The sequence below is a fragment of the Myripristis murdjan genome, chromosome 13, assembly GCF_902150065.1.
Source record: "Myripristis murdjan chromosome 13, fMyrMur1.1, whole genome shotgun sequence".
Classification (NCBI taxonomy): domain Eukaryota; kingdom Metazoa; phylum Chordata; class Actinopteri; order Holocentriformes; family Holocentridae; genus Myripristis; species Myripristis murdjan.
This window is the reverse complement of record NC_043992.1, coordinates 25,030,685-25,045,058: the sequence shown is the minus strand read 5'-3', so window position 1 is coordinate 25,045,058 and position 14,374 is coordinate 25,030,685. Positions and strand designations below refer to the sequence as shown.

The window sequence follows — 14,374 nt, the reverse complement described above, 5'->3', positions numbered from 1 at the left end:
CTCTCCCTCTCTTTTGTTGACCTTATCCTCTGTCCCTTCAACCTAACTGTCTCCCATCCCTCCATCTGTCATATTATTGTTGTTATCCTGATGCAGTGACTGATTGGACACAGATATGATATCCTGGCATGGCATGCAGCGCTGGGTGGCTGCAGGGATTATAATATAGCCTCAGACAATCATATACAGCATCAAATCCTCCAAATCTCTGACATAGGCAGACCCTTGCTGCATGACGTAGAAAGTGCACAACATGTTAAACTTGATGTGTATTATGTGAGCAAATGTGTGTTTTCAGTATCCATTTGCAGGTATGTGTGTGTATCCTGTGGGAGCCCAAAGCATGTATAAATGTGTGTGATGTGAACTAGGTTTTTAAAAGTATATGCAATGTATAAGCAGCAGTGTGTGTGTGTGTGTGTGTGTGTGTCCAGCAAAGTGACGATTCATAATGTTATGTAATGTTCCTCTAAGTTGAGCAAAGCCTCAGAAACTGCCTCAGGTGATCACACACTGACACACAAAAGTGCACAAATGAATGCACACACATATGCATTATGCAGAAGGAGGACACATTCATCAATCAGTGGAAGTGCAAACACACAAGAAGCAAAGACACATTTAAGAGGTGGAGGCTAGGGGTTGTTATGAGAGGAATTTGATGAAATGAGGGGATTTTGACGGAGGGAACAAAATGCACCTATAATCTGTGGCTCAATGCTTGACATTTCCGCTCCAAAGCCTGGGGAATACTGCAGCCTTGTGCCAATAGTCTTATACATAATAACCTCCCCAAGAGAGGCAGGGTAAGATTTGCACTGACCTTTACAATTAACATTTAAATTCTCTAAATACAAGTGGTGCATATGTTCAGTGTCAGAGGTTTGTCTCCATCTATCTAACTGTCTTAACTGGAAAAACAGCGATAAGGAGAGGGGGGAGGACAGGAGAGAGAGAAATGAAAGGATAAAAAAACAGCCTCACAGCAGCCAGCTGTTCCTCCTCTCTTCGTAACATCTGTCAGAGAGAGAGGCGAAGAAATAAGAAGAGGAAGTGAGAGGAGGAGTGGAGAATAAAGAGAAGATGGAGAGAGGGAGAGAAGAATGGAGAAGGAAAGAGAGAGAGAGAGGATATGAAATACTGTTACAGTCTGTGTGTGTGTGTGTGTGTGTGTGTGTGTGTGTGTGTGTGTAGAAAGAGGTGTTTAGTGTGCGTTTGTGCATGTGTGTCTTCACCATGTCTTCTAAAAACTCAACATCATTTAAAAAAAAGGTATAAAAGAAAAAGAAACCCATGATGCTGTGAGTCAACTTATGTAACATGAAGATCCTTTCCAGAACAAAAGGATGATGTGAAAAGTAATCCAAGTCCACAATACAAAGATGATCTTGATCTTGTCAGACTCAAATCATCTCCTGTGATGAGCATTATGATGCAGCATCAGCAACACTGGCACAAAGCCCTCAGCCCTACACACACCCGATGTACTCATCTTAAAAACTGCCAGTGTGACAGAAATTTAACACAATTAAAGCACAAAGTGAGGCTGGCGCGTCGACTCCGGGTCAGTATGACACTGCAGAGGGTACACTCACAGTTGACTCTCACAAGAGAAAAAAAAGATGCCTCACCTCTGTCTGACACACTTTTTTCTCTTAATTTCAAATTAAATTTCTACATTTAATAAATCAACCAGCCGGTAACAGATTAATTTAGTCAAGCAGTTTAACTGGCTGACACAGAGTTTAACCATCCTTTATATCGTTGTAATGCAACTGAACTAGTTACTTTGACTGAATTACCTACATCACCTTGCTGAAACTTCTGGCAACTGTATATCACTATTTACATAAAAGCTGAGTGGACAAATGATATCAAAATGAAATATTTATAAAATATGGAGTGGAGTGTTGTTATCATCCTGAGCCTTTAAGATTGTGTGGATCAGTAAAGCAGCCATCAATTATCAGACATGAAGTTCACACTGACCACACGGAGGTAAAAATACAAGTCAATGATTTAAAATGGTTAAAGTGAAGTGTTTTAAGTTGCCAGAGACGTTTGGCTGAGAAGTTGTTGGTTGGCTGAGCATTGCATTGGGACAGAGGAAGAGGAAGAGGCAGGAATATGACAGTCCTCCAGCAAAAACGACCCCACATGTCATGTTTCAAAGTTAAGTGACCAATAGTGATCCTGTAAATAACAACAGTGTGGTGTAGTGTTAAGGGGGCGACCAAGTCCACCAAAGGAGATCAATCAACACAGCTTTCACCCTAACCTCGACAATAACATCTCCCTAACCTTAGCCAAGTATTTTTAGTGGCTAGTATGTAGGAAACAGTCCTGTGCATCATATTTGAGGGTTGGGACTTTATCTAGAGGGACTTTATCTCAGTGGAGTTCAAGAGAGCTACAAAAGAGGAGTTATTTCAGTATTTTCTATAAGTAGATGACACAAACCTAATTTAAAGAGCAGGACAAATGATGTTCTCATTAATTACAGTGAGATTAGATCAGTATGTTGAAGAGTGGATTAAATTATCTGCACCTGTTCCTGAGGTTTGGACTGAATATCAGCCACTCTTTAGCCTGTCATGTAACAACACACCTCTACGGCTGTGATGTCGCCTCATAGACATCTCCACCAAAATACCAGCAGTGGCGTACCAAATACTGCTGATTTGGAGCTGTAATGTAATTCACTTCCATTTGAGGACTGAAAGAACACAGAGCATCAGCTCACACCAGTCTTTAACCCACGATGAGATTTTCATTTTGAATCGAAATGGCTAATAAATGGCTATGGTTGACTAATAAATGAGCAGACTTGCAGCATATGTAAAGCACATGAGCGTAAAATGCATCACAAGCACCCTGGTGTGCAAGAATCATCTCACACTTTGGCACACACAAAGACATGCGTGCAGATACTGCACACACAGACAGCCACAGTCACACAGACAGATCTTTGCATCTTGTACACACTCACTCTTCTCATCATTTTCACCATCCGTTTCATGAGCATGCTCTGTCAAAGCTCTATTTAACACTGCGCTTTGTTGAACAGACACACCAACTCTATTACTGTTGCATGCACTGAGACATCTATTACAGTAAGTTCACTTCCCTGAACTCAACTCACCTGAAGAATAAGCCTCTGTGTGATCTCCATCCCCTGATAAATCAGAGCATGGCGATCTCATATTAAATTCATCGCTATACTGATGAAAAGTATGATATTATATGAATTGAGTGAAACAAGAGGCAGCAGTGGCATGACTGAAACAGGCAGGAGCTACATCCACCATCTAAGGGGGATGTTATTCAGCTCAATTTGTTTGTGTGTTTGTTTATCTGCAAATAAGATAACTCAAAAACTTATGGATGCATGTGGATGAAATTTAATAGAGGGACTAGTCATGAGTGAAGGATGAGCTGATCACATTTTGGAGTATCTAGCTATGGTGATGTAAGATTAGATAGATAAACATTTTTGATCCCCACCAGGGATATTCACATGTTACAGCAGCTCATAAGAAGTAGAGAAAAGAAGAGGAAAATATTTATGAATGATAAAAGATGAATAAATAAAAACAGAACACAAATAAAATAAAAAAAATAAAACACTATGCTTCCTATATACATACATTATTTAAATATGATTATTATTATGATTATTATCCAGATCTACAAGTATGACCTTATATTGGTAGCACACACACGTGGGGTATTGCACAGCGTCTCTGGCTGCTCTTGCTTGACACTGAGATAGCGTGCTGGAAAGTCAAGATTTCGGTGGAGGCTTAGTTCAGTTCAGCAGACTGCCATGTTAGTGAGCGAGTCAGGACTCACCTCCACGCTTGGGAGAGTTGCCCAGTGGAGTGAAAAATACACAATCACCATATACTTCTTACACTGTGCAGTGAGTCCTGAGGAAAAGTGTGAAAAGCTCCACATGTTACCAAATTCTACACCTTGAACTCCCTAACCAAGTCAATTTGAATTCATTAATGATTAGAGCTGTGTTGAAAAGATCGATCCTCCGATTTTGAATCGATCTTCATCTAAATTCCCATGGATCGATCTGTGCGCCGAAAGATCGATCTTTTAATATATATATAAATGCTGTTTTTGTGTGGAATATGAACGTATGTCTAGGGAAAATTACATGGAGGGAAGCAAATCTGGGTGGCACAACCGCTCCAGTGGTTTCACCTGCACCTGCACCACCAAGAAAAAACATTACAACACCTGCACCGGCACCGCACGAGTCCAAAACGCAGAGAAACTCTCCAGGCTACCGCAGCGCACTGACATAGATTGCGTACAAAGTGAAGAGTTCCCACTCTGTGCTATTTTCACTGGCTAACAGCAGCACACTGGCTTAGCTTGTCTATTCAGAGAAGAGGTATCACTTCGGCTTATTTTTCAAACCATGTTATCACATGCATACTACAGCTCATTCATTGGTAGCTGAATTGTTAGCTCTGTTTGATAAGTAATTTACATTTTTAAAACAAATAATAATTTAACATATTGTTAAATTATTTGACTCACGCTTACTGGTAACCATCTACTCCTGCAAGATAATTTATTATGTTCTACAACTCATAAACATACACTAACACAACATACCAAGTCTGGGCAACAAAAGGTGGTCCTAGCCTTTTTTACCAGTCTTACAGCCATTTTAATTATCAATACCTATATTAATCTGTTGTCAAATGACACAATGTAATAATAGTATTAATGTCTTGCATAACTAGACAGGCATGTAACTCAGTAACAGCTCAAAATGCTTTTTAATAAAACTAACCAAATCAATATCGGATCGAATCGGATCGGCAATATCAGATCGAATCGAATCGAATCGAATCGGATCGAATCGTGATAATCGATTCTGAATCTTGTGAATCGGAATCGAATCGATTCTTGAAATCTGAAACGATACCCAGCACTATTAATGATGTGTATTATACAGAGCATTTCCAGATTAGTAAGAGGACATAAATAATTCATAGTGAGATAAAGAAAAATAAATAAAAAGGCATGATATGTATAGATGGATAGGTGTCAGTTACTTTTTATATCGACTGTTGCTTGTGAACAAAACACTGTAGACTTACATGTCATGGGTATCTGTTTAATATAGCTAATGTTTATGGTATTTTTGAAAAAGCCCATTTATATTTTCCAAACAGGCAATATATTGTGCCCGCTGAATTGTTATTGAAATGTCAGAATTGAGTAAGAACGGGACCAGTGGTATCAATGACCCAACAACAAACATGCAGAGCCGCATCTGTAAACTTCCGTGAGCAGTGAATAATATTGCATTGCACATCAAATATTAAATATTTACCATGAGCACTGTTATCTTTACATGCTTTATAAATAAAGTTTATTATTATTTTATTATCTGGCAACACATAAAGGCATTGTCTCATACAGATGGAGATTTGACGAAAGGGGAATAATTCTCCCTTGTTTGCAGAAATGACTCAGTGTATTTCTTTAATGAATTGTGAGGGCGAAACAAAAATGTGGCTGTCAGTTTTGCCCTTTGATGGGTGTGCGCAGTTCATCCACAGAGTATGGAGATTACAACATACAGTCCATACACTGTCTCTCCTTTTTCTGTGGCATCTGCATAATGTACAAGAGAGGATTACCCTAATCCTGTGGTAAAAAGAACACAAAAATGTTATTACAGCGTAGTGGTATGTAGAGATAATACCATATTGCCAAAGAATTTCCACATAATGAGTTCGTTGGGACCAAATGTGCTGTAGAGATGTGCTACTAAGCATGTATTTCCATCTGTAAAATTTAAAGCCTAATATGTTCATACTCCTACTTAGGCAATAGGCTGACTGGGCAGTTCAGGTTTTAGAGAGAGGCTTTGCACACATTCAACTTTATATGGCAACTCACAGTTTGTTTGCTGGTTAAACATGGAAAACACCTCACATCTTGGACTCACCTGTTAAAGGTGTGTTTCTGTCAGTTTTCTTGCTAAGTCATTGCTATCAGAAACTCATGAGAGCCTTCATCTAAAAACAGGCCATAAAGTGTCACCATGAACGGGCACTGTATTTAGCCAAATTAGTGAATTGTGAATATAAAAACCCATAGACGTAAAGAAATATTCGTGGTCTCCCTATAGTATGATACATAAGGCCACATTATGAAGGGATATCGTCACAAGGAGAGAGAGAGAGAGAAAGAGAGAGAGAGTGAAAGAGGGAGAGAGAGAGAGCATTAGTGTGTCACTGTGTGGCACAAGTTAATCCCTAGGTGTGGTTTGGATTGACAATTCATTAGGTTATATAACTAAAGCATTATTTCTTTCTATGCTAAACATGTCTACATAAGTAAAGGTGAATGTTTGTGCATGTATTGCGTGTGTATATATTTGTGCATGAAGTGTGTGTGTGTGTTTCTGTTAGTAATGCCAACAACCTCTGTGTCATACTCATGTGTTCATAAGACAAGAGAGGATGTTGCGTGTGCGTTTGTGTGTCTGCCTAATCTGTCACACCATCCTTCCTGAATGAACAAAGCGTTACAGAGCTTATATTATGCGTGACATGACTAACTCATCCCCCTGTGTGCTTTATGGTCAGCCGAGGTTATGACTCCACACATCAAAACGGTAAAGTAGCAGCCGTTGTAGAGGTGCACGCACATTTACCATATAGTAGACAAGATCACTGATGTGGACATTTTTGGCTGGAAGAGCCGGGAAATCCACTGGGGATGAGGTTACACGGCTGCAGACTATGTCACTGTCTGTGGGAGAGCACGGTCTCCATGATGAACACATGTTAGCTGAAACATGGCTGCTGCAAAATGTACTAGTCCTTGAATAAAGGCTTTTTTAACACTTTGTCTTAAACAGCTATTTTATTTTATTTTATGTTATTATATGTTGTGTTTAGAGATATATATTGCTCTCTTCTAGTGTTGATAGGTATATTTTGTGCATGACTCTATCTATCTATCTATCTATCTATCTATCTGTGTGTACATGGTTACTGAGGAATTACACCCACACCTGTTTGTTTATAAGGTGAAGCATGCGAGAGAAAAAAAAAAAAAATATATATATATATATATATATATATAACAGTGACCAAGTGCTTTGATGCTCTTTGTTCATTCACCAGTATTATCTCTTCACGCTGTGCATATACACACTCGTTTACTTCCCACAGAGACTGCAGCCCTAATTCCTAAAACTGAGAGTGGTATCTTTAGATGACTGACAGAGTTACTGAGGTGTTGGCTAAGCTTCTTGCACACCAGGCCAGAGCATGTGAAGGGATATGGTTTTAAATCTGACAGCCTGGTTTTAAATCTTGGGGGAGATGAGGGGAAAGACGTTGGAGCAGGTCCAGTCATCATTATCTGATGCAGATTTAAGTTTGTGTGCAGGCCCACCCCATCAGTTCTCTCACCTACTGTCTTGGCATCCTGAAAAAAAAGGAGCAGGACAGAGAGAATGTGTTTATCTGTTATTTAATTATGGAGTTAGATGTAGCAAGTTTTCAGAGGGTGTCACAGCCATCCTCTGACTTCATTATTCTGACTTCAACAGTATAGGTACTAATGAAAATATAAAATTCATCTAAACAACACCTTCTTACCTCAGTAGAACATGAGTGTTTTTCGCCATTAGATCTGCATAATTCTTGGCACAGCTATGCAATTTCACATGCAGGGTCAGGAGGGAAGTGGTCATACATGAAATTGATCACATGATTCTTAGGTCATCCCTTATTGGTGAAAGTGATAATGCTACTATCCCTTTGTTACAACCATCCCTGGTCTCCCTTACTTTACTTAGTCACTGAGATCAGCTGCCTCCTCTTCCTCTTCCAGCGTGATGCCATCTGTAAGAAGACCTAACAGGACTAAATCTGCTAATGAAGCTGAGTTTAAACATCAAGAATATTTTTTACTTGTGATATGTGAATTGACCCATGACTCTTAGGTCCCGCAGGTAAAACACAGGCTATGTCAGCAAAACAAAGTTTTAAATAATTGTGGGTGGGTTGCATGTTGAAATGATGTGGATGTGTGTTTCAGTTTTATGCCGTTTTTTAAAATTGGTGAATCTATTAAAGACAATTTTCTGACCAAGAGATATTTTTCAAGTATTAAAGCATACAAAATGAAAAAGTAAGGTACACATTGGTGCTCCACTTGGTCCTCACAGCTTCACAGAGTATGTATCAGATTTACAAAATCAAAAAATTACCTAGAAATGACTGGAAAGTTCTACTTACAAAAGAAAAAAAATGCATTTTGGAAGATTCTAATTTCTATGATAGCAACATAAAGTTGTAGTACATCTTCAATACACTGATACAAGATCTAAAATCTCAAGTACAGTGGAGTAATTTTTACTGCTTAGAAATATAATAAAGCCCAGTCAGAGGCTCAGTGTACAGTATCTCAATAAGACTGGTGAGAGTGATTTTTGGATTGACTGAAAGGACACTGCTCTCATCATGATGAATCAGATCTGCTGTCGGTGTCAGAGAGCTTGCACCCCTGCAGCGCCTGATAAACTCTCCAGCAGATGGTAATCTGACCAAACCCTCCATCACACACTCTTTGATGGACAAGACTTAATTAAGAGCAATCCGATGCTCACTTCCAGAAGAAAGTCCTTTGGAATTTAGAAAGTGCCATCTCCAAATCAAGGCTGGCCATTTGCTGAAAGCCTGCAGTAGAAAGCCATTCGGTGTCTTGCTCAAGTGCCCTTAATCAAAGACAGAACCACTGCAGAAGACAGAAATAAGTTTTTAATCCACTTCCTAGTGAACAGTGAAGGGGACTTGACTCACGACTAACAAAAAGGATTGAAAACGTATCAAATACAGTATGGCCAACGATTGATTAAGACTCCTGGCCAATAAACAAGCTGAAGGCGGGGCTTCAGTCAGTTCAGTAAAGATGCAGGCCAGTTTGCACACAGGTGCACGTGGATGAGGTGTTTTATAAAGCAGATAATTTAGCAATGCTTTAATCTAATTCCATTAGTTTAGGACACATTGAACATATTACTGGACAGTTAAGACTTGGGTTACACTGCATGAAGAATTTGGTCAATTCAATCAGATGGTTGCATATCCGTTTTGTCAAAGTCACCAATCAATGCTATTGTGATAAATACTGTTATGGTTTCCTGAACTGTAATTTTTTCATGACACTAGAAACTTTTTCCTCTGATATTCAGGATGACTCACAATGGGTACATCAAAGAAAACAGTTTTGGGTGATGTAGTCTTTTAAGTGACCATAGATCTTTTCGGTAATAAAATATATTTTTATTTTCTAAATTCTCAAGTTCTGGAGATGCAAGGTTTTCAGGTCCCAACAGTGTTACGGAGCTGATCTCAGAGTCCTCAGAGACACTTCATGTTGGGTGATTAAAGACCACACAGCGAGCAGAGCTGATTAACTATGTGGGAACAGATGGCTATCGCACGAGGCTCTCCATCAAACTCTTTCAGGTGGACAGGGTTCACGTCTGGAGCAAAGTACTTAAGTTAGCCCTGACAGCGCTGTGGTGCTTATACAATGCTGCTAAATTCAAGAACTTGTGGTTCAGGACAAACTAGATCATGTTTGTGGATCTGATCAACTCTCACTTCACGCCAGGAAACACAAAACTGTGAATGTGTGTTGTTAGAGGATCCAAAATTTACAGTTACTTTGTTACTTTTACAGTATGTAAAGAACACATTGGGGAAATAATAAAAGTGGCTATGGGGGCAATTGGAGGGATTTTCTGTTGACATGGATGTAGTTTCTACATCCACAATCTTAACAAAGCTATTATATAATAGAGCAAAATCGGCCACTCAAATTTCCTCCTTTTTGCACTGCAATTTTCTTTTAAATAAAGAACTTAAAATTGTAACAAACTTTGTGGGGGGAAAACTCAATATCTTTGTGGTGCTTTCCATTACTTTACTGTGTCATAGCACAGAGGGTTAGTTGATTTACTACCTCTGAGCAGATGGTTATAATAGCAGATCCTCTATCAAATCTACACAGCTGGACAGGGTTCACTTCAGGACATGGGTGCCTAACCTGCACCACAGGACTGCTGGACATGTAGTCGTACATTTCTGCTCAATATACTGTTTTTAACTTTTAATACAAATTATGTCAAAAACTACTTGACTGTTTTGTCCCAAACTGCACTGATGATTGTGTTGGAAATACTTTAAAGAATGAGTAAGCCACATTTGTCACGGTAGACTCTCACTCACAAGACAGGCATGCTGAGCTAACATTGATAACATGGGTGTTCTTCCAAAATGACATCCCTCAGTTAAAAAGTGTAGTAGTTAATTTATTTTAATAACTTTTGTAAAGCAAATGCACTTATAATATACAAACATTCAGTAAAGAGGACACAGTTAAAAGTTAGTTTCGTCGTGGTCCTTGATGTTAAGAGTCCAGTTGTGGCAAGATGATGGCAGCATGCAACACATAGTGCAATACAAAACATAACAATCCCTTCAAATCAAAACAAATTGCTTTTATAAAACTCATCATTGAAAATAATAAGCATAAAACTGCACTAATTGCAGAATATTGTTAAAGTCATACGACTTTTGTTTACAATCAGTATTTATGCATCGTTACACAGGTTTGTGTGATCAATTCATGAAATAACGAAAACTTAACGTGAAACAACTGAGAGCATGACACCAAGAATTTTTTTTTTTTCCACTGAAAAATAATTAATGCCCGACTGGGCTATTTATATAAAAGCTTTCCGCTTACTGTAGGTGTTATAGTCCACCAAACTATTATCTGGCCACATACGTGTTATAGTTGTAAACCTTTTCGTGTTGGTCAAAGACAAATTTAGTAATACTTTTCCTGTGATGTGGCAAGTGTGTTGTGAATAAAAATGTTGAAATAAAACTGATTATAAAAAGTTCTTTAGCACTTAGCCTATTTGGTTTAGCTACATTGTTTTTTTTGTTTTGTTTTGTTTTGTTTTGTTTTTCCAGTGCTGTTTGGTTCACTTCCAGCCTCCATCATTATCTCTCTGTTATGTGTAATGTACACATAAAAAATATTCACACACACACACACACACACACACACACACACACACACACACACACACACACACACACACACACATTACAATGACAATATGATGGCAAAAGAGGCAGAGGGAGAGATAAATATCAAAAGTGTTTTGAATTACCATCTCAGAGCAGATGGTTATCAGCTGAGGTATTCAATCAAGCTCACTGCTCTACAATTGTGTGTGTGTGTGTGTGTGTGTGTGTGTGTGTGTAAAAGACAGACAGAGAGTATATCTTTGTTTCAAGTGTGAACTTATGGAGAAGGTAATTTCCCTATATCCCACAAAGTTTTCTATGAAGCAGGTGGGAAAGTTTATGGTAATGTTTTCTATTAAGGTTCTTGTAATAAATGTTAGTTAAGAGATAATAAGGCCCTTATAAGGCCTTAAAAAGGTGCTTATTGACATAACCAAATGTTAATAAGACTATATAAGCCCATAATGAAGGATTTATTAACTTCATTTACAGTTAAAGCAAGAACAATGCTTGTTAAAGTTAATAAATCCTTTATTACACACTGATCAATAGTTACCTGTGTTCTTAACTACCTCTACGTCTAGAGGTTAAATGTAGTTAAACCTAACCTTTCCTTAACCTTAACCAAGTGGTTTTGTTGCCTAAACCTGACCACATGAAGATTTAAAAAATATATTATTATTATTACACTCAAGTAAAGTACAAAAAATGCAGAAAATGTAGTCAAGTACAGGACTCAAGTAAATGTACTTTGTTACTGTCCAGCGCTGAGTTAAAGTAGGACTCCTAGTCAGATTGTACTGCACTTCAGAGCTACAGTAATTACTTTCACTATGTGTCCATAGGCTACATAGCCCTGCTGCTCACAAAAGGCCCTTGATTACTATATACAGCTCTGCCCTCAGGCTAGTTAAACCTCAGCATCATATATCATAAGAGACAAAGAGAAAAGACAGGGAGAAATGGGACAATAATGTTCTACCATAATCTCATGCTGCAGTGACCGCGATAACAAGAGAGGAGACAAACACACCAGTAAGACATGAAGGATTGTTAGAATAGAGTAGAATAGAATACATTAGAACAGAGTACCAGGCCTTTTTGTAATTCTACTTTAAATTTAGAGTGACTATAATTGATTTATCCACTCCACTCCCTTGTGGAGTAGGAATATTAAAGATAATCTAGGGATTCCCTTCACCCACATTTGTAAAGAGTTTAGCTCAGTGGGACAAAAGGTCCACACATTTTTCTCAACTCCAAAAGATCATGTGGAGATGCACAATTGAGAAAAAAAAAAAAAAGTGTACTAAGATAAATTGGTGACTCTTCAAACTGTAGCTCTCCTACTTCTATAATAACAGCACACTTTGAGACTGACAAATTAATCGAGGAAATAATACGTAAAAGCTGCAAATGCTGGGAGAAAAGGGATGAGATTCCTGTTTGTTTCCCTCGTTTTTGCTGAGATGGATAAAATCTAACAATCTGAGATGTAATTATTAATGCAAGTCAGGCAAATTGAACTCTTCTAGGTGACATTATCTGGAAAAAAACAGACCACAGTCGAGAAAAATAAAGGTGTAAGTCGCATTTCTACTGCGCAGCACACATCAGGATGTATTTGTGACTCTTCGGGTTGGACACCGTGGCCTTTTCGGCTCCAAAGGTGAGCTTCTGTTGTTACAGCAGTGCAATGAAGCAGCGCTGTCTTAGTGACTCAGATGTGCAGATGAGTCATGACCCCCACCCCTCTGTGTGCGTGTCTTCCTTTTGGAGAAGCTTCTTTGCACACATGTCAGTATAATGCAGTGTAAACTTCACTCATCTGAACTCTGTGTATGTACAGTTTGTGACCCCAGTGTCTAAAACCAAAGGGATACAAGAGAAAAGTTGTCATGTTGAGAGATTCTGAACTTTTCTAAGCCTGGTGGCTCCACTGAAAAATGTGTGCAAGTAAGATTTGTTGTAAAAAAAAAAAAAAAAATGTTACGCTTCTGAGAAACCTTTCTTACGGGCTAGAAATAGAATTATAGCCTGCATATCTTAACGTTTTGTTAGGAAGTGGCAGCGGGAAGTGCTTCACTGGTTTTAGTGACAAGTTTTAGATAGATGGCTCCTCATGTCTGTCTACTTTTGGAAGGACTTTATCCTGCATCTCATTGTGACATGAACTGAATAGGCTGCAGTGATTTCCTGCAAATTACTGTCAGATATGCACTGGTAAAGCACTGTCAGCGTATTAGAGATAAAAACATTTATCTCCAGTTCAACCACTTTCTTTCTTTTTTTTTTTCCTGTGACCGCCAGCTGACATAGTCTTGCATGTAGAGAAATTGTAACAATTCTAAAATCAAGTCAAGACACTATCAGTGAAAAATATCCAAGGTCGTGTCTCTTCATTTCTGTTAAATGGACTTTTCGAGAGGAAGAAATCCAGGACACTAACAAAACTTAAGAGTTCAACAATATATTTGCTCTACTTTCCTCTGCCAAAAGTAACTCAGGATGTTTACTTTCTATCAGGTAATGTGATACAAATTGCTGACTGCCTGCCAAAAAGCAAAATCAGTAATGTAATCCATTAAATTATGCCTCCCTTGTGAAACAATCAAATTAGTCTGAGTTACTTTTGGATCGGCTTGCCTCAAAAGTTCAATGACATTTATATATAGATTTAAATAAGTAATTGAGTATCACTTCCCTACCTGTGCTGCCATCAGGGATAGTTCCATCACTCCCGGTTCGAAGGTCGCCAGGCTGACTGGATAAAGAGACACAGGTTTTGTTGTGGAAAAAAAAAAAGAAAAGGGAGTTGGTGGCAGAGCAACGCAAAAAGAGTAAAAGAGAATGTGAGCGACGTCTGTGAGGATGTACCACTACGCTTCCTTGGATGAATGCAGTCGTGGATGAGCTACATCATGACACAATGAATGCTTTTCATGGTTCATGGTAGAGTTTCTCCATTCACTCATCTCTCTCTCTCTCTCTCTCTCTCTCTCCCGCTCTCTCTCTCTGTGTGTGTGTGTGTGTGTGTGTGTGTGTGTGTTGGGGGGCAGGGGTAGCCTTGCTCTTGAAGCACGCCAGACAAACCTTGCAGAATTATTTATGCTGATTTGGCTTTGGCAGTCAGGCTCTTTTGACGCCTCTATCCCCAACATCTTCCTGCTTCCACTTTTGGGAGCACCTCGGGGATACAATATCTCCTCAAGGTAAATCCCTGAATTAATCATCTCTGTTTGACGTTGACATAACATTTCCAGTTTATTTTT

The 14,374-nt window shown here is 38.7% G+C and overlaps 1 protein-coding gene across 1 annotated transcript in view; it reads right to left on the bottom strand.

The window, feature by feature from the left end:
* LOC115370060 (uncharacterized protein C14orf132) overlaps window positions 1–14,374 on the bottom strand; it is a 42,331-nt gene that overhangs the window by 25,930 nt on the left and 2,027 nt on the right. The window contains exon 2 of the mRNA XM_030066872.1: window positions 13,811–13,866. Within this exon, the coding sequence (XP_029922732.1) occupies window positions 13,811–13,837 (27 nt within the window). The 5' untranslated portion in view covers window positions 13,838–13,866. The remainder of the gene's footprint in view (window positions 1–13,810; window positions 13,867–14,374) is intronic.